The sequence below is a fragment of the Tyto alba genome, unplaced genomic scaffold (genome assembly GCF_018691265.1).
Source record: "Tyto alba isolate M040663 unplaced genomic scaffold, T.alba_DEE_v4.0 Super-Scaffold_23, whole genome shotgun sequence".
NCBI lineage: Eukaryota > Metazoa > Chordata > Aves > Strigiformes > Tytonidae > Tyto > Tyto alba.
Window position 1 is genome coordinate 7,340,942 of NW_024881297.1, and position 27,663 is coordinate 7,368,604.

The 27,663-nt window shown below is 38.1% G+C and overlaps 3 protein-coding genes across 6 annotated transcripts; 1 reads left to right on the forward strand and 2 right to left on the reverse strand.

Moving 5' to 3' along the window:
• Positions 1–1,928: 1,928 nt before the first annotated feature.
• On the reverse strand, positions 1,929–18,355 carry HELQ (helicase, POLQ like). Of its 3 annotated transcripts, XM_042796323.1 has the most exons (19): positions 18,045–18,197; positions 16,901–17,639; positions 16,388–16,566; positions 15,641–15,841; positions 14,548–14,620; positions 13,974–14,071; positions 13,292–13,390; positions 12,433–12,578; positions 11,345–11,584; positions 10,768–10,911; positions 10,321–10,462; positions 9,916–10,020; positions 9,154–9,373; positions 8,205–8,362; positions 7,227–7,325; positions 6,766–6,939; positions 6,065–6,178; positions 3,779–3,913; positions 1,929–2,132 (listed from the first exon to the last, which is right to left on the reverse strand). In XM_042796323.1, the coding sequence occupies exons 1-19, from the start codon at positions 18,195–18,197 to the stop codon at positions 2,046–2,048; spliced, it is 3,306 nt and encodes a 1,101-aa protein (XP_042652257.1). In that variant the 3' UTR covers positions 1,929–2,045. The 3 variants fall into 3 exon arrangements, with proteins under 3 accessions (XP_042652257.1, XP_042652258.1, XP_042652259.1); XM_042796324.1 differs by lacking the exon at positions 10,768–10,911 and having other exon boundaries at positions 18,045–18,355; XM_042796325.1 differs by lacking the exons at positions 1,929–2,132; positions 3,779–3,913; positions 6,065–6,178; positions 6,766–6,939; positions 7,227–7,325 and having other exon boundaries at positions 8,216–8,325.
• A 30-nt stretch (positions 18,356–18,385) lies between these two features.
• Positions 18,386–20,716, forward strand: MRPS18C (mitochondrial ribosomal protein S18C). The gene is made up of 6 exons (XM_042796328.1): positions 18,386–18,528; positions 18,654–18,715; positions 19,581–19,664; positions 20,101–20,158; positions 20,468–20,527; positions 20,609–20,716. Exons 1-6 carry the CDS (start codon positions 18,477–18,479, stop codon positions 20,683–20,685), a joined length of 393 nt encoding a protein of 130 aa, XP_042652262.1. The 5' UTR covers positions 18,386–18,476; the 3' UTR covers positions 20,686–20,716.
• A 1-nt stretch (position 20,717) lies between these two features.
• On the reverse strand, positions 20,718–27,613 carry ABRAXAS1 (abraxas 1, BRCA1 A complex subunit). 2 transcript variants are annotated; one of them, XM_042796327.1, is made up of 9 exons: positions 27,472–27,613; positions 26,799–26,889; positions 25,377–25,413; positions 24,495–24,561; positions 23,641–23,834; positions 22,996–23,115; positions 22,597–22,681; positions 21,974–22,106; positions 20,718–21,816 (listed from the first exon to the last, which is right to left on the reverse strand). In XM_042796327.1, exons 1-9 carry the CDS (start codon positions 27,556–27,558, stop codon positions 21,410–21,412), a joined length of 1,221 nt encoding a protein of 406 aa, XP_042652261.1. In that variant the 5' UTR covers positions 27,559–27,613; the 3' UTR covers positions 20,718–21,409. The 2 variants fall into 2 exon arrangements, with proteins under 2 accessions (XP_042652261.1, XP_042652260.1); XM_042796326.1 differs by having other exon boundaries at positions 20,718–21,837; positions 21,998–22,106; positions 27,472–27,596.
• Between the last annotated feature and the right edge of the window lie 50 nt (positions 27,614–27,663).

A 27,663-nucleotide genomic window follows, 5' to 3' on the forward strand; every position in this document is an offset into this window, starting at 1 on the left:
ATCCACAATCTAAAAATAAAAATGTACACTTTTAAAAAATTAGCATACAAATATCATGGAAAGTATTGTGACAGATTAATGGCTTATTAACTACTCTTGTACTTACTGTAGCAATTAATGGATTATTTCTCCAATACCTGTTACTGCAGTAACTCAGTACTCTGAGTGAATAATTTTACAGTAATTTGCACTGTTTTTTTCTGCCCAAATCCATGCCAGACTGTTTCAGACTTTGGAGGAACATCATCAAGCACGAATAAACCTTGAGAGCAACTGGTTAAGCCTTAGAGACACGACAAGATTTTCAACATGCACGCTACATCAACCGCTTAGATTTATGCTGGAGGGAGCACCATCTGTCTTTTGAAGAGAACACAAATAAACTAATATGCAATTTCATGGTACCTATCATGTAGTAAAAATACCTCAGTTAAAAAGGCAAGGCATTAAGAGACAGACTTCGATAACCTCAGGTCACGGCAAACACTGCTTCTGCACTTGAGGGCCAATTATACCTTATTGTTAAGAGCCAGCTGAACATGTTCTCACGTTTCCAAAACCATCTGTGCCTCAGGCACTTGAGTAACAAGATTCCCCTGCGGGCACCGAATCTAGCCACGGAAATGAATCATGCTGCCTCTGGAAAGCGCTGGGTTTAAATTCTTGACCTGGTTTATACTAGATGCACTCAAATATTTCACTTACCCAAACTTTGTAAGCTACAGTTGAAGTATCACAATTATGGCCTCAGAGGCAAGTTTCTGCTAAGTGAAAGCTTATAAAGAATTTGTCAAATTGCTACCTTTGACTTCTCTATGCAACAAAATGAGCTGTAAAATACTAGCCTTTTCATCAGTTTTCCACCATAACCTCCTTTCAGTCAAGTGTTCAACCTCTAGTGATACCACTGGATTTGAAAACATTCCTGTTTATGTCTAGAATCCCAACACAATTAGCCTAAGTTGAATTTAAAAAGACAGTTTTAGCTGAAGTTTATCTTTTCCTCAAATGAGAAGGGACACCTGACTTTACAGGTGTAAATACTTTATAGATATAACTATCTTAGACAGAAATGCCATATTTAAGTCTGCCAGTATAGAGGCTACCATGATTTAACCCAGCAGTCTGTCACAGCTTTCAAGTCTTAACGTGCAGTGCTCTAACATTGTCCTGTACTACATACCAGCTTCAAAAAGTTTACGTATCACAGCTGAAGAAGTTTAATGCATCTTCAAAAGTACTTCCATGAAGCCCAACATTTTGCTGGAGCAAAACTGGTTCAGATACCTTTAAAAATTCTAACCAGTGTGACTGACACACGCCAGTAGAGTCTCAGAACTTGATATGGCTTCTCAAAAATCAATTCTTCAAGCCCTCATCTTTATTAGTCTTCACACTTAAGCAAGAAATTTAAAAACATTTTAAAAAAGTACACCTTCTACTTGGAAGACTGCTACAAGAAACATCCGGAAAGAATTCTCTCTTGGGGAATTGCCAGAGGCTGAATACAAATTTGATATTCACACTTTTTTACAAGGCTTAAACTAGGCATCATTTACAATTTCTTACACAACTCTGGGACTTCTTTGTTACCAATTACAACCGTTTCTCTCCTTCCATCAGCTACACCTAGAGTACAGAGATTCCTGCAAGTAGGAATTTTGGAGTAGCTCACTCAAGTAGGTGACCTAAAGGGAATATGCAACGTAAAGGCATTATTTAAGTCAGCTATGAACATCAGCTCTGAGTAGGAGTACACACCAGGCAGCTACTCCAGTACCCAAAGCACTCCTAGGGCTATGTCTAAAATCAGGAATAAATTAACATCGCATCTTTTGATTCTAGCCTCCTGCTCAAGAGGTTCATAATCAAAACCTTCAAATTAAGTCACCCTTCCAAGAAACATTCTGAACTCAGAACTCACACAATTGAGGTATACAAAAGACATTAAATATTTATTACAATTACAGCAGCTTTACACAGGAAAGTTAAAAATTTTTAAAATCCCAATTTTTGGATTAATGATTTTTCTTCATGACAGCTGGTCAGTAGGTGCCTGGGATATCTGTAGGCACCTTTAAGAGTTCTTCAACTTCTACTTGTAAAGCCTCAGCTTTTTCACTTAGCAGCATCTATAATGGAAAAAACAAAACAAAACAAACAAACCCCAAAACATTAGAAAACAAATACAAGCATTACACCCATATTTTTTTTCTAAACTTGCATCTGGTTTGTAAAAAACTTCTGCTGCTGGTCACAGGACCACAATACCTCTGCTTGTAGGACTAACATTTTCGTAAGCACTACCAACACTTTTTCCTGTTTAGCATATGCCCATATGAAAAACACTAACACAAAAAATTCATACAGTACACAGCTGGTTTTCTCAGTTCAGCCATCACATAATACACAAAATTTAACAGAACAGTTTAGTCTAAGAGTGTTAACAAGAACATTTTTAATTTAAACATTTATCTTCCACATTGGAATAAACTTTTTGTCGGTTGTACCTGGTAAATTGCCAATTTCTTGCTTTATGCAAAATTTCTTACTACAGCATTTTACATCAGACATATAGGACCCTTGATATCTGTTTAAATCTACTGCCCTGAACTGTCTGTTGCTGGCAGTTAAACAGTCCCCCAAGTAGCATGCGCAGTATAACACATGCAAGCACTTTAACTTCCCAGTTAGAGAAAACTCCATCAGTTTAATATCTGAGCATGAGTGACCTAGATTGCTGGATTTGGCACCAAGGTAGATGAGAAATCTGCATGTATCTTTCTTTCAGCTCACACAGCAGCAAAAAAGCAGTAAGGAGCCTACAGCAACATTAAGCGGTCATGACTTTTTAAGTGCATAAAAGTTAGTACTTTACTGTGAGAATATACAAACCGTTGACTGCATCATTTTTACACCAACCACCCATTCATTTATCCTAGCCATTCCCTTTATTGAAAGCTTGCTATTTTAGCAGAATCAAACATGAAGCTGATGCCAGTGCAACAGCAGGTATTTAATGGAGATTGAGGAGAAAAAATACTAACACCTGATAAATAAAATACTTCCTGTATTTTTTGTTCAGGCACAACTCAATGTTTCTTACAGATCCTTTCCCTTGGATTATTTATGTGTGCCTAAGCATGCCTTACAGGCAGATATGATGTGAAGGCCCTTCTCATGATGCATACTCAAAATGGAAAGCGATTAGAAAGGAAAGAATAACAGGACACGACAAAAGCAAACTAAATAGGGTGAGGTTAATCCTATACCTTGTTTGTTTCCATTTCTACAGTCCTGAAAGTCCTGTTCTTTTATCACAACTATCACTAGATTTTCTGTAAGGTAAGTCCTGAGGTATTGGCAGAACTGAGCATTTTCAGTTATGATGACTCAGCACAGAGATCAAAGTAGTCATTTAACTCCTACACTTCATCAGACAAGTTGTCAAATTTCTGCCCTTTGCTTCCCCTCTGAAAAACGCACAACTTTCCACTATCCTGTATATAACAAATTGTTTTTAAAAAAGCTTAAGCTTGCCTATCATTCAGGAGCATGAAGGTCAGCAATTGCTCAATTCACTACTCTTAACTATCTTAGACAAATTATATTGTCAAGAAAATATTTCAATATATTAATACAGAACAGTATTTGGATCATATATCTACTAATGCCTTTACTAGTAAACTGAATCCTTCATGTTGAATGTCATTCAAGCATCCACTACTGACATACTGAAGTTCTGGAGCAGGTTTTGATAGCTTTGTTTCTAACTTACCTTTGCAGATGAAACAATTTGTTTGGCTTGACGCCGCGACAAGTGCTCAATCATCTTGACCAGAGTTTCTGGATTTGCATTGGCCAGGTGTGCCAAAGTTTTGTACCCTGCATTGTAAAGCTGTTTTGCTCGTGCCTGCAAGCCAAAATTGTGTTAGACTATTAGAGAAGGCAATGAGAATTACCATTAGGTGCCAATCTCTGCACCAACCTCAAACATTTAATCTTTGTTTATCAATCCAATTCTCTTTGATTTGTCTTTCTAAGAATGTGAATACTCACGGAGAATCTTTACTCCTCCAAAATACACCTTTACCACTAAGATTTACCTCCCTGTACAACCCTACCCAGCTCTTAGGAACCCATTTGTCAATATTTTCTCTGAGCCTAGATGACACTGACTCTGCCATCCTCTTTTGTTAACATGTTATATGCAGTCACTGCCACTGACAGGAGCGACCAACATTCTTTTAACTTACACAGCTCCAAAGAGGGCTGATTTTATTGGTATTTTTTTCCACAGATCAGTTTTCACAAAATTCCAGAAAGACAATACTTTGTTTCAAGCTTATAAATAATTTTTCCTTTAGTATCACAGAATCTTTTTTATTTCTCTAGCTTTGTGTGAAGTCGTGGCTGTGAGCTCACATATACAGGAGATACACACACCACAGGAGAGAGTCTCTGGAATTTGATTATCACCAGTGTAAGGGGGTGTGCATTATCTGCTTCTCTTAACTTGGTTTGGTCCTGTTGCTATGTAAGGTAGCCAAGCTGTATTTGCTTAACAGAAGGTCTATGGGCAAACGTTTTTGCAAATCAAAAAGTGCTAAAACTTTATAAAGTTTAAACTAAAATGCATTTCTACACTGGTAATAGAGCAATTTAGCATACCCAAGGCTTTAGTATCCCAAGTTATGAAATAATAACCATTTGATGACTGAGTGTTACACCTTCAAACATTTGGTCAATTACCTTTTCTTTTTTTCCCCATCATCTATTGTAAAAACAAATAATAGGAAGACATTTGATGGCGTGTGTGGCCTTTTTTAGCATCCAATGGGTAACAGCTTACATTATCTTCCTCTATGGTAACTGAGGGCTATGCACGTTCATTGATGTGAAGTAGGTGTCACTAATTTCACCAGAAATAATCACTAATTTCCAGCAACTATTTTCTGTAATCCATTTGGCTCTTAGATGCACAGTATGGCCCATGACACAGAATTTTTCCCCACTAATGACTTAATCTCATGAGAAGGTTTTAGATCACTCTTTGAAAACTGTGACAGTAAGTGTGCAAAAAATAACTTTCACTACAGTAATCTTAAGATTGATTTTATCCTTTTCTTCACAGAAGTTTAAGCAAATCAAATCTGTTCAAGATGACAGTCTATCTGCTACAAATATCAGCTGTTGGTATAGTTTTAACTTCAATGCAGAAGTACCTTGGTTATAGCAGTAACTTTCAAGAGTCATCTTTAAAATACAACTTCAGCAGGATCATGCTATCCAGGCTAGTTTTGTCCCTACACGGAAATGCTCCCATATGGGGTGAGCAATGAAAAAAAGACTACTTATCTTTTGCATCTAATTCAGAAAATTTTATATATACAAAAAAAAACCACATTAGGCTCTAAATCTTCATCATTGTTCAGCTCCTCAGAATAAAACCTTACTGCCACTAAATTCCATGGTTTGCTGACAAACTGATTCTACAACAGGCTGGATGGGCAAGTTAGATTGCTTTGCAAAAAGGTCCCGTAATTACTTACAACCTTGCACTGAGGCCCCAACCGATTTTCTACTTTAATAGGAGTCTTCAATTCAGAGACTGGTTAAGTTATTTATTTAAAATACACAAAGCACTGCAAATGATTTTTACCATCCTAAGCCTAAATTCCCAATAGGACTTCACATTAGAAGATCGTCACAGAAATAACTACGCAAATTCTTATTCCTCTTTACTCCCATGAACTGAAGAATCCTTACCACAAAAGAAACCTGGACTCTGTTTTCCAGCTGAGTACACAGCTAAATTATTGTCCAAATACAGCATTTTTGCTGTTGCTGTGGTAGCAGCCAGAAGAAAAACATTACTGGCTCCAGCTCACATTTCCTCAACAGACCACCTTTTCCCTGGACTCCAGGACCGTTGTGGTGCATCTGCACAATGCCAAATTCTCAACAAAAAACTAGCTTAGTCTTCCCGATATACTGGCAAGGCACAGTAACATTTAAAATACAAGTTTACATTGAAAAATGTCACAAAACCAGGTTTACTAACCTCTAGAACCCCTGCTACCTCCATCAGAGGGATGAGTTCTGCCTTAACACAGTACGTCAACTGCTTGGTAAGTTCTGTCAGCAAGGCTTTATAAACCCAGAATTCTTCCAATTCCTGCAGAGACAAAGATCACTAAAAATCAGATCCTAAGTTCTGTATTTGGGGGTATGACTGATAAGAGCTCTGCTATAGCAACAAGCATATACTTGGCTTTTAGACAGGGGAAGCCCTATTATTTCTAGTTGTTTTTTCAGCTGGTTGGAGAGTTCTATTCAGCACTCTCTAACTGAACATCCCAAAGTTGGGACAGTTCTGAAGGGTAAGCAATAGAGGAAAAACAAGAGAACAGTCAAGCCAGCTGTTTTACCAAGATGACATTCCACAGCCACATGGTCTTATTTCCAAGAGAAAGGTAAAATTGTCAGTTATTTCACCAACAGCACTGACACTGATCAATGCCCTGTACAGTTTGTGTATTTTCACATTCTCAGTGCATAAAGGTTACTTTTAATATAAGAAATATCACTGTATGAGCATGCTCTTCTGAACAGGAGAAATAATTTTGAACAGGAAAGGTGAAAAGTTTTGCACAGGAAAGGTGAAATACAACACCTACGTTCAGTTCTAACGTAAGAGAACAAAACTCCAGATTTTGCAAAACCAGCCCCTAAGGATTTATTGGAATTCATTGAACACACTACCTCACAGAAATGTAGAACACAGGATGCGAATGAGGCAGCAGAATTAAGAAGATTTTGCACATATCCTCGGGACATATTAAATTTCTCTGAAACACTCCATATATTGGTCTCTTTCAGCAGGGTATAAAGGACAAGTGACAGGTAGAGCCTGTTTACCACAGCACTATCCACATTCTAGGAATAAAGGAAGTTAGAATTCAGAGTCAATATCACATTCAAGATATTCTGCTAGTGCTACAAGGAAATTATCTTAATCTCTACTCCTTCACATCTCTAAAACACATCTACATTATAGCCAAAGGCATTCAACAACATTAGGAAAACCAACCAATGAGGTTAAAAGAACCTTAGTAAGTAAAACAGTAAACAAAGAACACTAGCAACAAAATTATCTGGAATTTTTAAATAATCAAATGAAATTACTAAACTGTCATCTTAGGTAAGAGAAATCTCCAACCTACCTTTCTGATGGCTTGACCAGAAGCCTTTTTCGTAATAAAGCTTTCAGGTACTCCCACAATATCCAATACTTTTTGCTCTGCTGCACTTAGCTGGTTGAACTAAAATACGATTTTATGAAGAGTTTTCAAATATTTAGTTCTCTTGATATTATAGAAAACAAGTCTATTACTCAAAGTGAAACAATGTTTTTCAATATCTCTATACAGTACTTAGTCTCTAAACTAGTACTATAATCACTAGACACAGTCAGATCTGCAGCTTCTTTGCCTACCTGCTTGAATGATCTGTAACTGTCCATCTCCGAGCGCCACACTTTAGCAAAATTAAATAGATTTTAGTGCCACCCCTAGTATACAACACTTTTCCGTAAAGTGAGCAGTTGCATTATGGATGGATCTTAGAGTACGCAAGACTAGGATAAGGGCTGTGCCAAGGCTGACATAAGCACAGGAGTCTATAGGAAGGTATTGGTCACAGTGTAATAGTTGCAGTCGTGGCTAGAGTTAAGCATTAGACTCAGATATCAAATAAAGATTAAGACTTAACATTCTCTAGTGGCTTTTGTTCCCTAAATGACAGATTAAACGAACAAGCATCAGAAGGTAAATATGGCTCTTGATTAATTTAATAGTGGTTTTCTTGCAAGACTACAAACGACGTGGTTACATACAGCTAGTTTACAGGAAGGTCTTGTTTAAGATTAACCAGACTGTGGCGATGGCAAGGCTAGCATCAAGGTTACAGTCAGGATTTGAAGTACTGGCAACAGGGTCAAATATTACAAATGCAAAAGAGACCTCGGGTTTTTATATAATACAGGAAAGCACTTCTGCCCTGTGACTGAAAATAAAATAGCATATCTTAACTTTACAAATCGTTACCCCACTACCTACTTCTCATATGTGTATAAACTTACTTAAAAATTAATAAGCAGTATTACTAAATGCCCCAGTGCATGCTTGCTAATAAATTCTCACCTGTCTCAAGTATATCATCCAATCTGGGCTACAATTAGAAGTCATATCATATGGAGTTGTCAGATATAGAAGATGAAGATTGCTCTCAAGAATCAGCCCTTCCAAACCTTTCTTCAATTCTCTGTAAAGAAGATTGCAGTATGCCAAGTCTATAGATCCTATAATAAGCACACAACATACTGCAATTTTAAACAGGCATACAGAGTTAAGTGTAATAGATTTTAACAGAGTCAATATTTCCTTTATCTTCCACAAAGGACTGTTAATCTATCTGAATTGAAGAGAAATAACTAACCCGAATAATTGCTGTAAACAAACATGAGCAGTGAAACAGAACCCAGGAAAGGCAGTCACCTATTTCCATGCGTGTTGATTCTGTAAGTGGTTTTGGAGTGTTTGTGAATTGCCTTGGCTTTAGTGAAATCCTGGAACAATCTGGTATATTGAAAGAATCTTTCAGATTCATCCTGTTCCAATTGCTTTCTACACTCTGTATCTTTACACTATGACAGGAAAAAAGAACTTCCAGGTACACTCTCCTCTATTACAATTGGTCTACATGTCATATGCTTCCTTTTCCTCTTAAGCTTCCCTCTAGGTCAAGAAATCCCCCTGTTCACAATACCTGTTCATAACAATGAATTATAAAATGAGGTCATGAGCCATTTTGATTACAATCACCAAATCAAATATTTAAATCATTTTTTTGGGGTACAGTTCCAGTTTCACTCCCATTGTGACCAATATTATTACATTTAATTCCCATCATGTTCAGTCATCCACTACTTGTTCATTCCCATTTGCAGCCCAGCACATCATTTAGTAATCGAAGATGTCTCTCTGCAACTTTTTTCATTGCAGTTTCAGGTGGGGAAACAATATCAAATTGAAATAAGGCTGAGATTAAAGTGTTTCTTAAAATAAAGATTATAATTTAAAAAAGTCTTACCTTTGTACGTAGCTTTACCCAACAGGGTGATTGTGAGTGTACATTTGGAATTGTGGTGGTCCTCAGATACTCTTCCTTTTAGGAGTCCTTTTTCTATTAGATTTTCTAGCCCATCTTTAATTATCTCTGAAAGGCTCTTCTCTTTAGACAGCAGGTGCTGCTGAACACCCAGCAACGTACCGCAAATGAAATTGTTGACTTCCTCATGGGTAACTGCTATCTGCACCAGTTTGCAAGTGATTAGTATGTTTAAAGATGTCATTTCACATAACACGTTTCATAAACTATATGAAAAAAATTACTGAATAGAGCATATCCTGATATTCTGTTAGTGTGTTTCTACAGAAATACATGACAACAAATGGAATGATAGAGAGTCTATGATGATCCGATGGGACAGCTCTCCATCTGTTTTATTATTCTAGCTACTGCGTCATGCCAATTTATTTCCACTTTGTATTTTGAATCAAGTATCAGAAATTGAAATATTAATCCTGTAGTGTATCAGAAGGTAGACCTAATTTAGACTTTTACACGTAAGGAAATTGCCATGTTACATGATTACTTGGTAACTGAGTTAAATAAAAAAAAATAATCAAACCTTTGTCCTTCTTATCTCATTAGCTGTTCTGAACTTGTAAGCCAACCTGTTTAAAAAGTCTTTTTTTTTTTTTTTTCTATAGAATCAATAGATTAGATTTTCTTTGCATTTGCAAGCTTTGCAAGCACTTAAGTTACTCGCACAGAAGAGTTAACTGATACCTTCAGCCCAACCAAAGATAACAATAGGTTATGCGTTCCCTTGGTCAACTCCAGCAGAAGATTGCTGTAACAATTCTCCAAAGGACTGTTAACTAAATCCTGAACCTAAAAAAAAGGCAAGAAAGATACTAGTTTAGGGAAGATACTTATGCATTAGCTTTACACTTTTAAAAATACTGATACACATGATTCAGCTTGTAAAGAAAATAAGTGTAGACATCTAAAGTTCACAGTTCATGTCCAAAAACAAACCACATAGAGGTAATTCATAGATAGTATTCCTGAAGTCAAATACTTGCAACATTAAGAAGTGAACAAAAATTAAGCCAGGCAGCTCAGACCCTCCTGTTTATCCCACCAGCACAATCAAACAACTTAAATTACCAACAGCTTTGTAAAAATTACCAAATGTTTGTCTTTTTCTTGCACTATGAGAATACTTTCTCCAGCAGTGTCAATACCAGCTCGACCAGCTCTGCCAATCATTTGTTTATAATGGTTCTTCTTCAGGAAGTCATTAGCAACATAAGGAGCTCTGAGAATAACCCTGTAAAGAAGTCTTTAGTAAGCTATGCTTTACATTAAAATTACTGAAGCAGCAGTAAAATTTTACAAATGCATGCTTTACATATGGCCCTTAGTAACTAATAAAAATCAAATGCACCTGTTTCAACAGATGTGTAAATCAATCAGGAAGCATTTAACAATTTAAGGTTAATTGAATGTTAAGCCATGTTCATTATGTTTTGCAGAACTTTTGGGGTCTTTACATCTACTCAAAGGCCAAAGGTTAAGAGTGAAAATCACTGAGATCTAAAAGAAATCATACTAAAACCCATAAGCAACACTGACCATACATCAGTTATGCTAGAGAGACAACACTTGTCTGTATGAGTTTTTCCCCCCTCAGATGCGCTATTCCAACACACGTGCACACAAAACTGGATACTTAGCAAACAGTCTTTGGTCATAGAGAGCACAGCGGCCATAGCAGCACTTGTGTAAGAAAAGACAACACATTTTTGTGTTAAGACATATTCAAACTGTATCACCTGAGAAAAAAATTTATTTTACAATTTAAAAATTTATTGTTCTTAGGACAATATCTAAAGAAACCACCAAGAGTTCATTATTCTTCTGGATAACATTACTAAAATACTGAAGCATTTCCTCAATTTAGTAAAATTTCCTTAATCCATTTAGATAAGTACTCTTCAGCTATGCATTCTGAGCGACTTGCTACTGATTCATGTTTCCTACATATAAACTTTGTAGTCTTGTGTCTCGAGCTGAACACAAAATCCCTTATGCTTCCAATTTGCCAGTGAAAGCAGAAACATACTTTTACTAGCACTGACATTTCCAACTTGAAGCAATTTTTTTTACAAAGCAAAAATCAATGCAACAATGAAATGTTTCAGTTACTAACCTTCTAGCTGGCAGGTTGACTCCAGCAGCTAAAGTAGCTGTGCAAGCAAGCAGACACAGGATGCCTGTAGAATATGCTTCCTCTATACTTTTTCTTTCATCATTTGTAAGGCCACTATGGTGATAGGCAATACCAAAAGGGACTGTTTGCTTCAGAACAGGACAGACACTTCCATTTCCAATATTCTTTAGGTTCTTGATGAGATCTTGTTTCTCTTTCTCCCTGTGAATTCTAAATTCTCTTGAGGGAGGCAAAGCATTTCTTTAGACTTTGATCAATTACTAACTACTCAAAAAACTACAAGAGACATGCTTACTGTCTATTTCTGTTCATTAACCATTCCTCTAACATCTAGATTGGAGAAATAGTTATTTCCAGTAACTTTAAAATAGCAATACACAGGAAACTGATTAAGATGCAGTAAATTCTTTGTTTGTGAGCATGGGCACAGAAGGGATCAAATACTAACTGGGTGTAGGTGTTGAGCACACTGAAGAAAGGAACTAGGGCCAGTATCAACTTGTAGTGAAGACTATAGGTACATCAAAAATGGTTTCCATTTTGATAGCAAGGGAGGGGTTTTATTTTAATATAACTCCTTCCGACATAAAATTTAACTTTGCTAGACCATTTAAATGAAACCAAATTTAAGTCTTACTTTTATTAACAAAGCCTGGTTTAGATTTAACAAGTCACATTCACAAAATAGGCATGGACCAGAGCTACTCAATCAGCTAGTAACATACATGACCAAATGCCAGGCTATAGAGAAAATGTTTGCTTTCTAAGCTTGCAAAGACGAGTGCTAAAGGGACACAAGGTTATATTAATTTAGTATGCTTATCCTTTTTTCTTTATTTGTCCTCTAATTATAATTTTTTCAACTAGTTTGTTTAAAAAAAATAGAATTTTTTGGGGATAAACCATTTGTTTAATGAGCCTTGAGCAGTTTGCTATCATATATGCAGTTTGTAACTTTACATGATTCCATATTCAAAGTATTTACCTCTCATCACCAGGGAAAGTCATCTACGACCTAGTGAACCCTAATTACTCCATATATAATTAAAAAATCATGACAAACTTACTTTTTGAGGTACTTGCACACCATTGAAGCCACATTTTCACAGTTCTTTTTAGTGGGACAAAAGATTAGGCAGGAATATTTAGGAATAACTTCAGTAACCAGTGCAATGATGTGATCAGGATCTGCTTTCTCCAGGTTACTAGAATACTATCATAAACACAGATTGACAAGCATTTAAACTTAGAAATTAAGTCATAAGTTAAGTATTCAATACTCGTTCTCAACCTTTTCTAGAATACTCCCATTTGCCTTAACGTGACATAATTGCAAGAGGTTGCAGAATAAGCTTTTCTCTCAAACCTTGCTTGAAAGTTTGACATGTCTAGCTTGAACTGAGGGATACATGGATATAAGAATTGAATGCTTTGCTTTCTCCTCTTAATACTTCCATTTCTTATAACACCACCACAGTGATGTTACTTATGATACCAGCAGTCAACAATAACACATATTTTTCTTTTTAAAAGTCTAAATGAATGCCTACCAGGCAGTAATAAAGTGACAAAACCCCCAAAAGATGTTTTCTTTCAGTATCATCTAAGAGCGATTGACTGTTGAGAAAATCTAACCCAAAACATAAAGCACCGGGCATCTGGAATATTCAAACCCATTGCTCTTCACGTATCAAAATACTGAAGAAGCCTCAACCTTAAAGAGCAGTAAAGAAGTGAAAGTCAGGTTAAGGATTTAGTTTTTTGAAGACCTTTTCCTTCCCAAAGCTTATCATTTTCTTTCTCATAGATATTATAAATGAACTATCACGTTCCAGTAATTCTTTTGGTAAGAGCTCTGTAAACAATGTGTAAAATAATACATTTCATAACTATAGTTCAAAGAAACTATAAGCACTTCAGTTTTACCTTGAAATTAAGGAGACGTGAAAAAGTAATGCCATTTTCTGCTTTGCTGTCAACTGCATAAATGGTGTCTCGTATCTTTACGTATTCCTTTAATTCCACCTAGGGAGATATAACCCATAAACAGAAACGTCACTTAAATTACCAAGTCTTCTCTAAAGATTAAGCTATTATTGATGTCCACCTGTTTTTTTTTTCTATGCATCACATTTTATACACATGCATACTTGCATGCACACAAACACACATTCCACCTCAAAAATCTTTAAAAGTTGTTTTAATTATTTGCCTTGACAAAGTGTCTAATTGTAACGAAGAATGACAAATGTTGACAAATGAACTATTGATAAACCACTGTCATGACAGCATTCAAGCACCTGCAGTACAGATTCTAGTCATATCAAATGAACTGTAATGACTTATCACGGTAGCTGTAATTTAGAAATTGGTTTAGTTAAAATGACACCAGTGGCTTACCACAACAGTGTAAATGTACTTCCACTTGTGCATTTACAAGTGCATAGTGCTACTTACTGTATTGCTACAATTGCAAACAGTAGCTGGCCTTATATTTCATTACACCATGAAATTAAGCACAAAAGCTGTGATACAATCCTAAACAGATTTGCTGTAACTTTAAAGCCAACTATCTTCTTCAGTGGTTTATGGTATCTTGTATACAGACCGGTCTAAAATTGTTAGTATAGTACTCTGCTTGCAGGAACTTTTTCAGGTCTCCAACATTATTTAAGGTTGCACTCATCCCAATGATTTGCGTGTTTTCTGTAAAACAGAAGTTGAGATTAATTTATTGACATGTTCACAATTTTTAACACTTCTGCTCAGTATTTAATTCATTAATCAGGTTCATCATTAGTCTTTTTAAATGCCAAAGTAGCAGTTTCAAAGTGGGATATAGCTAAGAAATACTATCTGAGACACAAACATAAAAGAGGTACCCTTCTCTACAGAAGCATTTAATTGGAATGGGTAAGGGGCTCATATGAAAAAATGGAAGACATTTGCCAATACTTAGGATTTCTCAGAGAAGTAGTATCAAAAAAACTTCAAAACCACCCAGCCCATCATTACAGGATCAACTAACACTTGAATGAGTAAACATTGTTACTGCATGGAGCCATGCCATGTTTTTCAAAGGTGGACACACCACCACAAATCCAGAAAGTAAAAGTATGACTTCTTTTTAGAGATGCCATCACTACAATATTTTAATAGCATTAACTGCAGCCATAACTTACTACTAGTGTAGAGAATTTTTGCAAGAGTAATTTCCAGTGTTGCTCCACGACTTCCCTCACCAAGCATATGCAACTGTGAACAGAAGGGAAAGGATATTACTGAGTCAAGAGCATTTCTATAAAAAACAAATCATGCAGTCCTAAACAAGTATTACAGGAATGTCTTTGTTGGACTTCCTCATGATATCCCCCTGGTAAATTTTTACTGCTAAGCTCCATCCAGAAGTATAGCTCACTGAAACAACATTTAAGAATCATGGAAAAACAGACTCGAGAGCAAAAGTAGATAACAAGATTTACATTCCATTTAACTAGACTGTAACTGACATAGTTAATTCCTGACAGCAAACAGTTAATGTGGGAATCTGTATTACCAGCCTAAAGCAATTTTAAATAAACCCTGTTTTAAGCACCATTTGCAGTGGAAGTTAATCTAAAAAATTTTCTATCAGCCAGCTACTTCCAGAAAAAGCAGAATTTAATTCTTAAGCTGCCTTCTGTTTAGAAGCTACTATGTTTAAGTAACATCAGCCTGAAGCATTTAATGAATTAAACATCCCCATTAAATGTGATACATGTGATTCAATCCCACAGTCAACCCCTAGTAGAACAACTCAGCCACACTACTAAAAGCAAAATAAGGAGCAATTCTCACAGTCAAATGTTACTTGATATATTTTTTTTTTTAATGTTTCATTTATTCATTATTAATACCAGAGGAAAAAGTCTCGTGGTTTCACATTTAGGCATTTGGTTCTACGATTCATAAAATACATTCCCTGTGATTAAAATGAGTTCTGTTTTTTCTAATCCATTTGAGATGTTTAACTGACAAGCAGTTACTAAGTAATTCACCAGCAGCCACTTACACAGTAGATCTCTTAATACAGAATCTATTGTCCTGATATAGCAACAAATGCTCCAGTTAAAGAAAAATAACTTTCAATATGACAGGATTACATAGCAACACAGAAAAAAAATAGTTAAGTAGTAATAATTTAATGATAAACACTCAAATCAAAACCAAGTAATCAAAAACCAGCTCTTTGCTAGTAATTGCATATTATAAAACTGAGTAAATCTTGTAGCATACCTCATCTACTACAACCAGTCCAAGGTCAGAAATTCTTTCTGTTTCAATTAAGGAATTTACTAGAGCATGTCCTTTTTCTATAGTAGCAATATAAAGAGACTTTTTTTTTATCCTCTTGATTGGTGGAAATCTTCCTTTACTTCCTGCGTATTCTTCAACCAGGAAACCCAATTCTACCCCAAAACTTGATAAACCCCTAACCTGTAAAAAAAAAGTTAGAGAATAAGCTCATAATCATTTTTGCTTTCAGAGCTGCCTCAAGAAATCAACATGCATGTAACCAACCCACACCACAATCAACTGTTTGAATTAGTGAAAACATCAGCTATGACCACCTTTTCCAGTTGCAAACCTGAAGCGTTTACAATTATTATCAAGCTTGGGATATCTCTGCTCTCTAAAATTAGCTTTTCCTTTATACTAAAACTTTATTAGTTTTTATTTCAAAACCATTTCTTTGGAAAGTCAGGCAGTACAGTTCTAAGCCTGCAAAACTATACAATCACAAAAAGCTGAAATTTCAGAATTCAGCACACTCTCCTTATAACTCAGCATCTCCACCTCATAATGTAAGCCTGCTTTATTACAAAATTACTGACCCTCAGAGCAGCATTTAGGAGAGAAGTTACTTACTTCCCACCATCTATTTGTGAAAATCACAGAGTCTGCCAAAATTAGTGTTAAAACCAGCCAAGTAACCAGGCATATAAGAAAAGATAAACAGTATCAGAAACACTGTATCCAGACCTTTTCTTGGACTATGGCAACATATGGCAGGATCATCAGAACATCTTTCTGCCTGCAGAGTAATTCTTGGAGAATCATTATTTCAGCTACAAGTGTTTTTCCACCACTGGTTGGCAATGAGTATATTAAATTCTTTCTTTGCCGTAGAGATTCTAGCATTAAGCAGTCATGCTGCCATTCTGCAAAATTAAAGAATAATTATTAGCAACTCCCGGGGCATGTTATTCAATATCAAAATGACTATGTTTCATAAAGAATACTCTGAGTCTAGTGTTTTGAGAGCTTTTCTTCACTGAACTACTGAAAACTTTCAGCAATCAAACCTTCCAAAGTATTCTATAAGCTATATCAACCTTTCCCACCTACCCAAAAAAACAAAATAAAACAAAACAACCACTTTCCAACATGATTTACTTTCAATATTACCTTGAGTATTTTTTTAGTGTAAAGGGTAAATCAGGCAACACTCGACTAGCAATTATTTTTTTTTCAACAAAGCATTAATTACATTACCATAAAGCGTTTCAATCCCTCGAAATTGCCTGAACAGATCTTTAACTTTGCTAGGTAGTCCATAAAAAGGGCCTATATCAACAGAAGATGATTCAATAGTTTTCCTAGCAACACAAATCTCTTCAGATAAAACAGCTTCTTTAAGCTGTTTGGTCTTGGAGACCTGCAGAGCCTGGGCTTTGGCATTTCCAGTCATAGCACTTTTCAGATGATCTTTAAGACTCTCAGATTTAAATAAATCACACTTAGAATCTGAGGAAAAGTCAGTAGGTCTGTTCCTGTGTTCAGCATCGGAATACAAAGATGACAGACTCCTGATTTTGTCTGAGGAAGAATTCACACATTTACTCCTCCTTTCTGAGACTGGAGTTGTTCTAGAATCAGAAGAACGTTCAACCATTTCCTCAAAATACAAAAGTTGTGATGATGGCAAGTCATCTAAAACAGATTCGGTCAGTTCTTGACTGCTATTCGCCGGGTCACTTTCATTCATTTGGGGAGCATCCTCTTTGTCAGCTTTAAAGACAACCATATCTGCTGAAGTAGAAAAATTATCTTGTTTTGTCTGATGACTTCTTGACTGAAGATTCTCAAGTATGTTATCTCCAGCTGCTTTCATATCCATATTTTCATCCTGTAGGTATTTGTGCTCTATATCCTCAACTTGAGCTAGCAAAGAATTATTTCCATAAAAGCTGTCATCGTCACCAAACATATCTTCTTCGCTATCATTACTACACTGTAAAAACAGAACAATGAGTATTAATACTCCAAAATAACACCAAGGAACGCAGCATAACTTCTACAACACACATCAAATACAAGACAGTGAAGTCTTCACCAACTTAAGCGTTTTTCTGATTTTTTTTTTTTGTGAGGAAAACTTAGCTTGGCTTCTAAAGGACTGCAAGAAGTCAGCAAAACTTAACCTAGAAGTAGACAGGATGCCTGTATAGCTACTTAATAATGATTTTTTTTTTTTTTTTACGTTAAAGCCAAAATGCACCCCCTCTGTTAGAAATCAAGGCCCTCCTCGACCAACACCCCGCAGGCTCACTCCGGGCCACGCCGGCCTCCCAGGCAGAGTCCCCCCAAATTCGATACCGAGCCCCAGAAGCCTGCCCGCACCCCGCCATCCCCGCACCGGGGTCTCCGCCGAGGGCCCCTCGCTGCCGGAGCTCTGTCTCTTGCAAGCGGCCGGCGAGCAGGAGGCACCGGGCAGCGCCGGGGCCCAGCTCCGCTTGCGAACAGAGCCGGGGCGGCTCTTCCTCCGCACGGCGGCGCCGGGCTCGGCCATCACCCCACGGAGCGGAGGGATCCGCGTCACGGCCGCGGCAGGGCACGGCGGGGGGCGGCCGACTCGCCAGAGAAAAACTGGGCCGCCATAACGGCAGTGGCGACCCACCGGCCGCTTCCCCCCGCGCGCGTCGCTTCCGTCCGTCAGCTGCTGACATCAAGGCTCCGTGACCAGGCGGCGGCCAATCGCCGGCCATACTTGTATAGGCGGCGGGGTGCTGCCAGTGATGCACAGACGGAAATAGCGCGCGTGTGGAGGGCGGGCGGGATAGCGGACAAGATGGCGGCGCGGGCCGCGGCGGCGCGGAGGCCCTGGCGGGGGCTGGTGCCCGGTGCGTTCCCTCCGCTCTGGCGTTTCCCTCCCTTCGCGGGGGGCGGCTGGGGCGTCGGCGGGGCTTCGCTAATTAGCGAGCGAGTTAATTAGCCGCCGCTAATCCTGTCGCTCTTTCCGTTGCAGCGGCGCTGTGGGAGCGGCCGCGCCGCCTGCAGCACGAGTGGCCGCCCGGCCGGGACGACCAGGTGAGGCTGCACAGCGCGAGTCGCGGCGCTTTGGTCCCGGTGTGGTTCGGGCTCTCAAAAAAAACAAACCAACACCGCAGAATTCTCGCTCGTTTGATGCGTTACAGAGCAGGAGCTCAGCGCTGAAGTGGCAGAGGTTCAGGCGCCATCGAGCTGAAGTCCGGTTTCTCGATTGAGGTCACTTCAGCCAGCAGCTCCTGTGTGGAACAAACCCTTTGGCAGCACTGTTTTCCTGAATATAGCTGAGAAAAAAAAATTAAAGAGAATGCGCTAGGTGTGGTTGTTACATCATAAAAATATCTTGTACCAGTAAAAGCTTTTAAAAACATTTTTCTGCCCAGATTCTACTTAGGGTTACAAAAATAATTTTTCTCCATTCAGTCATATCTTGTAAGGATGTGGTGCTGGGTTTGTTTGGAAGTTTAAGGAGCCTTTCAGGGCTTGAGAGGTATTTGGGAATGTCTCTGTTAAAGTGTGTGAGTAAACGGGAGCTTTCTCAGGACATTTACATTGAAATTATTTTCAAAAAAAGTCTCTTCTGACTGATCAGACAGAACTATTTTACTGCCAGCTTCTGTGGCTATTGTATTTTGAGAAAAGGGCGTAAACACACCATCTTATTGATTGCTTTAATTGACTTATTGTCATTAAGATATAAAAGGTTGTGTAGCTGTGAGAAGTCTTTTAAATTGCTAGGTACCAGCCAGTGTGTTAAAGAAATAGAGGTAGGAAAGTTACTGAGAAACTTCGATAATGCACTAAATAGCTCTTGGCTTCAATGCATGCTTTGCCTAAAGGATAAAAATAACAAGCATTCTTTATTTTCTTGTGAAGCTTACAGATGTTAATAATTCTCTCATTTCAGCCCATACAGATGGAGAACCCCTATAAAGAGCCTCCTAAAAAATGTGTCTTATGTGAAATAAATGTGGACTACAAGAATGTGCAGGTGAGTTTGAAAATTTCTGTCCTTAGATGAAGGTAAGTGGCTTACGATTTTTAAATGGGTGTGTAAGAAGTCTCCAAGAATCAAAAAGAAAAATTCATTCAGATGGGTTAGGGATCTAAAACTTTGAGTAAGATTATGTGCAGAATAAAGATCAAAGAGTGTAGTTGTGATAAACTGTTCAATCTAGTAGTCCTATGTGCAGGTGTTAGAAATTTGTTTTTTACTAAATAGTCCTCAGTTTCAATTCCACTGTCATGCTGCTTAAATGTTATGGCATATAAAATACTGTCTAAGACACATTTTTTCTTGTCTCCAGGTAGAACCGAGTTTTCTAAAAATAGATGAAAAAATTAAAATAAAATGCAAATATTAAAATAAACTAAAACTCTCTAAAAAAAGTTCATAAACTGACTTTGGATTTCTTAATTTTAAATAGCTTCTTTCCCAGTTTGTTTCTCTGCATACTGGCCGCATTTATGGCAGGCACATAACAGGTATGTGAAGTATTAAATAATGTACTAGTTCTTATGAGTCCAAGTAACTGTATATCAGCTATCTTTCCAAAAGTAACTACTGACAACCCTGTACATTTTGTAATAGTATTCTTATGACTTAATAGCCTTCATCAGGGAATGAAAACATCCCTTAATTATGTTGTTTTTTTTTTTTTTTTTTATATTTAAGTATTTTTCTAGAAAGACTTGGACAAAGCTGGAGGGAAGTGTCAGTTAAATCATCTTTACCCTTTAAACTAATGGTTTGGGTACTGTTGATTTAAGAGACTGAAAATTATTTATCTTTAGGCTTGTGTAGCAAGAAGCAGAAGGAAATTACAAAAGCCATTAAAAGAGCTCAAGTATTTGGTAAGTATGATTATGCTTTTAAGTTTTGTAAGTGAAGACTACTTTCCTATTAAAAAAACCCATCCATCTTATCTTTTACAGGATTTATGCCAGTTATGTTTAAGAATCCATCATTTCTCACAGACCCCAAGATATGTAATGTCAAGTATCCAGAATAATACATTATAAAGAAATAAACAATAAAACTACCTTTCATGTTTATATACTTGTTTACTAGAAGTGTGGTTGGCTAGCATAATGCGTCCCTGACTGAAGGCTGGACGTCAGCTGCTTTTCTTATGAAGTGTCAAGTCTCTAAAAATTGAAGGAAGTCTGAAAGATGAAAGCAATAGTAGAAATTGGACCACTTCCTCAGCTCACAGGTCTTGCTGAAGTTCAGGTGGGTGTTTTTCCCTTGCTGGATTGGAAGGAGGACAAAATAAACAAGCAGTGGATAGCCAAGGATAAATGGAAGTATTGAAATTGTGGCAATTTATGTAGACAGCTCGTTCTGTTAAGTATGTTACCTGTATTCATTTGAGGCTCCCTGCCTCAGCTTCTGCTGAGGACTGGGTAGTACTGCTTCAACAGCAGCTTGAAGTTGTATTACTCTGAGGCAGCATGTGACATGGTTATATGACTGCTAACATCCTGCTAGCATAGTCTTTAAACCCTGAGAGAGCAAATACAGATTTAACTCTGGAAGGCAAATGTTATCGGAGGGAATGTCGTCGACTTGTCTCTATGCCAAATAGGATTCATGCATTGGATAGAAAAAAAAAAAAAAAAACAACCTGCAAAATACACTGGGTTTTTTTATCCCTGCAGTGCTGTGAATTGATATGCCACTTGAATATGCTGGCAGTAACTCTTGGTGCAAAGTCATCTGGACAAACCAACAGATCAGAAAGTAGGAGAGTGTGGGTATTCATTTGTGTCTCTGACTTTTTCCAACATGTCCTCTTCTGTTTCAGTGCTACTCTGTGTAAGCTTCCTTTCCTGGTCACTGTCCTCTTGGTCTCGAAGTAATTTTTGGTGAAGTTGCAGTGATCTGGATTTCTTGAATGACTTTGATCCTGTTGTGGTCCCTCTGACTTTACGCTTGGTTAGGTGTCTTGCTTCAGCTTCAGTGAAGTCTCTTTCCTCTACCATGAGAGTCAGTTTGTCCATAACATTAATATTATGGTCAATATTACAGGAGTTCTTGGATATTTGTTGGCCCTTGAAGGATACAATACATGTCTGAAGTCCAGAATTGGGGAAAAATGTCTGCAATGCCTGACAAAGGAGGACGTTCTCCTTTGGCTCTCCTGTGTAGTCTATGTCTCTTCCTGAAAAAAAAAAAAAAAAAAAGCTAGTGTTGCAGTCCCTCTTGCACACTTCTACCACTACTGCCTTGACTGCCTAAAGTTCAGAAGCACTTTGTGTTTCTGCCAATTGAATCAACTATGGAAGTCTTACTAAGACTGGCATTGCATTTATTTAATTTACCTGAACAACTCTGTTGCTTTTTCTTCCTTATTTCTTCTTTTAATTGGCTCACCTCTGTTAAGAGTTTCTCTACAGATCGTTCACTGGCTTCTACTGTAGAGCATATTTTCTGCAAGGAAAAGAGCATTTGATGGAATTAATGGTGTTCATAGAAGCTGACTTCAACCTTGTTGCAAAGGTACTCATGATTCTATGTTGGATACAAAGTATCAAAAAGCTTAAGTGATGAGCTTGAGGTGGATTTTAGAGATGATAACCTAAACCTCATGTTTGAATAAAGTGCAAGATGTTTTACTTATTCCCATCTAAGCAATAGAGCTCTGACAAGCTACAGATAGTGCTTCTTCAAAATAATCCTCTTGTGAGAATTTATCGGTGGACTTGAGGATTTATCAGTGTGCTTTTGATCAAATGGAAACTTAAGTCTTCAACTTTGAGAACTCAGTGTACAGCTACTAACAGTGAACGGAACTCTGATCTTTCATCGCTTCCAAGACACAGCTTTGTTTCTCATTTAGTGCAAGATGGTATAACCTTTGCTTGACTTGGTTTTGTAGTACTGCTGGAAGTAACTGTATCGATAGGTGTGCCTGCCTTACCTTCAGTTCCTGCTGCAAGGTGGCATACATTTCCTTTATCTTATGAACCTCTTGTAAGGATCCATCCTCATAAAAGAATTCTGACCTGTGGACCAAGAATGTAATTGTATAATTGCAAGTTAATAATCCCAGTGCTTACTTGGAAGCTATAATGAGAAGGATTTTGAGCTTCAACGCTAGGTGTCTATGTTGAAAAAGACAGCTGCTCTGACATCTAAGTATAGGACTTACCTAATTTCCAAGTACCTTGGAAAGGTAAATAATTGCAGGAAACAGGTCAACAAGTGAGCAGGGTATGGCTATAGCATTTGCAAAAGCACTTAAAAGACTTGTATAGAAGGGTAACTATACTTCTCTTAACTGAAAGCTACAGCTATCAGTAAATATGGCATACTGTACCTGTGTTGTCTTACTGCTCTCACAAAACCAGAAGATACACAGGAACCGGACACTGTTCTGTAACCTTGCTGTTCTGCCATACCCAAGTTGGTAACCACCAAAGGAACTTTCTGGAAAAGACTTAAAAAGCAGAAGTGTGAGAACATGATTTATTAACATAGCTAAAGATTACTGACCATTTCACATTCCAGATGGAAGTTTACAGTATAGCTTGTTCTTGTTAAATGTATCACATCACACATAGATGACTACTTATGGCTAAAGGCAAATTGCAAGAGCAACAAGACTAAGCACTGCCTCTAGTTTTCTCCTGTTTCTGGTTATGAGTCATCACGTGTAGCTGAAGTCCTATACACAAACACAAACTGATCAAGAACAACTTATGTGCATAAATGAACTGACAGTGTCTGCCTGTTGACACTGGCACTGCAGACAGTTATAAAGGCAAATCCCTGAATAGAACTTCACGGTAAGATTTCAACTGGGCTCTAGCAATATAAGGAATAATCTTATTTAATGTGTAAGTTTCAAGGGTGAAAAAAAAAAATAGTTAATTCAGCTGCAACAAAGAAAAACCCAAACTGTTCCAAGTTGTACCATGTGCTGTGCTACTGCTTTATTAAAACTAGAGAACAAATCAATTACCCTTCTTGCGGCCGATGTAAGGCATGTTCCAGTCTGTAGGTAGAACAGCTTTCTGTCATCACGCTAGAAGTTAATAAAAGGAACACAAGGCCCTGATTTGACAGATGTGACTGTAAATTCTTATGAAGAAGTCTTTCCCGGAATGTCATGGTCTGGTCTGTGTTGCGTCTGAATTTGTACCATCCTATTACACTCTGCAGGCAGAAGAGAAGTCATTATTACTGTTAAATGGTAATTGTCCCTGCATGTCATATTGAAGCAAGTTAGAGGATTTAGTACGAAGTCATGAATCTCATCTTTGTTTGCTGATGTGTATATATTCAAGAAGTTAGTTAACTTGAAACCCTTAAGCCATCTAAGCCTAATTCCAGTATGACAACTTCTCTCCTTCCTTCAAAACTATGTGTTTAACTGGCCTGTTTTCTGAGCTTGTGCACAAGCTGAAACTCTGCAAACTTTGTTCTGCTCATTTGCTGTTTGTCTCTTTCCAGCTTCTCCTTTCCCCTTGTGAAACCTTCTTCTGTGGAGAAGACTAAATTGTTTTGGTCAAGTAGCACTTAACCACTTCAACTGTTACTGAAATTGGTAGAATTCCTTTGGGATATTTGAACTATTTGCTTAAGAAATGAGTAAGAAAAAAAATTTGACATATATGTAGGCAAACCCTAGTCAAAACCAACCTAAACTGTTATTTAGGGAGCAGAAGATGATGCAACTGCCTTGACTAGCATTGTGAGGGACTAGATAGAATATCTGAGGAGGAAAAAAAAAAGGCTTCATACAAGAGGTGTCTGGAACAGGCCCCAAAATCTGAGCAAGCTCCTTGGTATAGTTAATGTTTGAAAACAAAATACCTTCTTGTAGCCCGATAGTATTTTCTTCAAGGCAAGCTCATTCAGTTCTCCCGCAGAATTATAAAAGCTAGAAGAAAATTAGGAAAATTAGAAGAGAAAAAAAAAAACCTACTGTAGAAATAATTACTCCCTAGCAGTCTGGCAGTCATCTCACTTTCATAGCTTTTTTTTTTTTTTTTTCCCCAGTAAGCATAAAGATATGCTGACACAGCTTCTCTGCTAGGACAGTGCAGTTATTTCATGATGCTGTTCTGGCATCAGTGCTACTGGGACACAAGTTAAAGGTAGCACCTGTGTTCTCTCAACTGTAAAATAGTAAAATGCCTTCAATTTGTTATGAAATGCTTTTTGAATAACAATACGTTTTAAAAGATTTGAGAAGGAAATGGGGTTGTGATTCTCCCCTTACAGGGATGCAAACCTGCACAGCTGTGTTCCCATCTATGATGGAACTCTAAATACTAGTCCTTGAAACTACTCCTGCCATGGGGCTAGCAAGTGTTTCTTTTTCTGACTTAGTATCAGTCATAGGCAACTACCTTTTTTCTTTTTTTTTTGAGGGTGAGGGGTTGGGATGTATGTTTTTGGAGAAGCAATGGTTTTCTTTTTCAGTATGTAGGCATTATTCTGCAGTTTATATGGTATCATAGCTCACCAGAAGGTGCAGTATGCCATATCTCTCTACACGCACCGACAAACACCAAAAAACGACATAATGAACCAAAATAGGAGTAACATAGGGCATTTTATACCTGTAATTCCAAGGGGTTGATATGGCTATTGTAGTTACAACTGGGTGATTTTCTCAGTAATGTAACTTAAGTTTAGAAGAGTTCAAGTATAGGGTTAACTTTTTCATATCTGTTTATTTAAGATTCTTACCTGAACAACTGGTAGCATGGAATGTGCTTCTGTATATCTGGAAAGAGAAGGTAATATTACTCTCGGTTCATCAGTTCAAGATGTATATTCTGTATGCTGTGATCAGAACTAAACTGGTGGAAGAACTAAGAAAGATTTCTATATAATTTCTCAAAATCAAATGCATTAACATCTAATTAAATAAGGTTAAGAAAGTAAATACTTTTTAAAAAATATTCTAATAAAGTTTTCAAATGTAAAATGGAACCACTTATATAAACTGCATTTTTTAATACATTTTCCTGTTTTGTCAAGTGAAAGATCAAATTGGGCACTTTATTTTTCTCTCCCTTCTCTTGAGTACAGGAGTAGTATGTAACACTAAAGATTTCACTTGAGTTACTCTGCAGCAAGGCATGGATGCTGCTAGTAAGAGAGATGAGGCTGGAGAACAGAACCATGTAAGGTAGATGACTACTGCAAGACTGATTACCAGAAAAAAAAAAAAAAAAACAGCAGGTGATCTAATGGCATTCTAAATCATTTTCTTTTCCCAAGTTCTCCACTAGTTTAATTTTCCCAAGTTAACAACAAAAAAAAAGCCCCAAACTTTGGAGCAACTAACTCTGTCTGTGAGAATGTGATGATGAGACTCTGGGTAACTTGATCAATGCCACCACAAAAAAATACCCACATCATTTTTGTTTCAGCTGTGAGACTCAGTGGAAGAAAGTGTTATACCTTAATTGTATCCTGGAGTAAAACTAGAAAATGGGATGTAATTTCTTCCTACCATATTTTCAGGAAGATTGGAAAGATGGCACATACTGTATTACCTTGTTCAATTTCTTTGTGTATAACTGCATTTTAAAGGAATGGAGTTAAATGTGTGTGCATATGCATGTACACATTTTTGTTAAGGGCTAGTATAAAATTCATATCCACTCCAATCCTATCAACTCTATAAATAAAAATACATCTGGCATCTGCTCAATGAAATACGTAAATAGTTTGCAGCCTTTACACACAGTATTTTATAAGCTCTAAATTAGGTAAAAGATGCTAACACATTACAGTTTACATCACTGAAACAGGCCAAATTTTTCCAGGGCAACTGTAGTCCAGGAGTTTGTGAGGCGGCCAAGACAAAGGAGTCTAAGCCTTAAATTACCTTTAATGTGACAAGATATTTGGCAAAGAGGAGCTATTCAATGAACTAAGAACTAGTATTTCTGTTAAATTACTATATTTTCTACAGTAAAACTGTTTTGTAGTAATTAAAATGTTACAAGATAACCTTTCTATGTGTGTTTTTACATCAGTGTGGACCCCAGGATCTAGCAGCTCTGATCCTGTAAGGTGTTGAATGCCCTCATTCAAAACTGTAAGCACACATGTACTGCCTGAAACCAAGTACGGTATTAAAAATGCAGACAGACTAACCGATTGTATAAACAACTTCCACATCATCCATTTGTGAGTCAGTAATGCTGTTCTTGGCTTCACCTTTCACATCTCCGAGGAGAAAACCTTCCTTTATAGGGGGAGAGAAAGTAAGAATTCACATTAACAGTAGCATCAAACAGGACTGTGTTTTGTATGAATAGTGTAAATGCCATCTTCAGATGTAAAAAGCTGTCAAAATTACCTTTTTTAAAAAAAAAAAAAAAGAGAGTCGGTTCTCACTCATTTTTGAATACATGCCTGTATTTAAGTAAAAAAAAAAAAAAAAAAAGGTGGAATGTGTACTCCATTCCTCACGTTTCTGAGGCGAGTCGTGTGTGGCGGCACAGGCGCTGCCCGGCTTAGGCCGGAAGGCCCGACCGGCGTTTCGGCCGGCCCGCGGCGGGCGCGCCGCCGCCACACCTCCTCGCTTTTAAACGGAAGCGACCCCGCCATTCCCCGTCATGGCGGCCGGGTGGGAATGCACCGCCAAAACCGTGTTCCGGCACGGCGCGGCCCGGGATGGCAGCGGGGTGCCGGCGGGCTCCGCCATGGCGGCGGCGGCGTGGGGCTGCCCCTCCCTCCGCTTCCCCCCCCCCCCCCCCCCCCGCCATGTCCCACTCGCCCCGCCCCGCCCCGTCCCCTTCCCGGCGGCAGGGCCCGCGGCACCCACCGTGTCCGAGTCGGTGCTGAGGTGCTGGAAGGCGAGGGCGCCGAAGACGAAGCCCGACAAGAGGGCCGACGTGCTCTCGCCTTCCATGCCCCCCGACAATGGCGGGGCCGCGCCGCCGCAGCGGCGGGAGCCCCCAGCGGCCGCCGGCGGGAGGGCAGGGCCGGGCCGGGCCGGGCCGGGGCCGGTCGGGCA

Coding starts and splice junctions, on each gene's coding strand:
- ABRAXAS1 (XM_042796327.1), bottom strand. CDS start 27,558: ATGGAAGGCGAGAGCACGTCGGCCCTCTTGTCGGGCTTCGTCTTCGGC. Junction 26,890..27,471: donor TCAGCACCGACTCGGACACG/GTGGGTGCCGCG, acceptor CCCCCTATAAAG/GAAGGTTTTCTCCTCGGAGA. Junction 24,562..25,376: donor CCATGCTACCAGTTGTTCAG/GTAAGAATCTTA, acceptor ATTTTCTTCTAG/CTTTTATAATTCTGCGGGAG.
- MRPS18C (XM_042796328.1), top strand. CDS start 18,477: ATGGCGGCGCGGGCCGCGGCGGCGCGGAGGCCCTGGCGGGGGCTGGTG. Junction 19,665..20,100: donor TGGACTACAAGAATGTGCAG/GTGAGTTTGAAA, acceptor AATTTTAAATAG/CTTCTTTCCCAGTTTGTTTC. Junction 20,159..20,467: donor TTATGGCAGGCACATAACAG/GTATGTGAAGTA, acceptor ATTTATCTTTAG/GCTTGTGTAGCAAGAAGCAG.
- HELQ (XM_042796323.1), bottom strand. CDS start 18,197: ATGGCCGAGCCCGGCGCCGCCGTGCGGAGGAAGAGCCGCCCCGGCTCT. Junction 14,621..15,640: donor GACTGGTTGTAGTAGATGAG/GTATGCTACAAG, acceptor TTCTGTTCACAG/TTGCATATGCTTGGTGAGGG. Junction 2,133..3,778: donor AAATTGTTTCATCTGCAAAG/GTAAGTTAGAAA, acceptor TTTCCATTATAG/ATGCTGCTAAGTGAAAAAGC.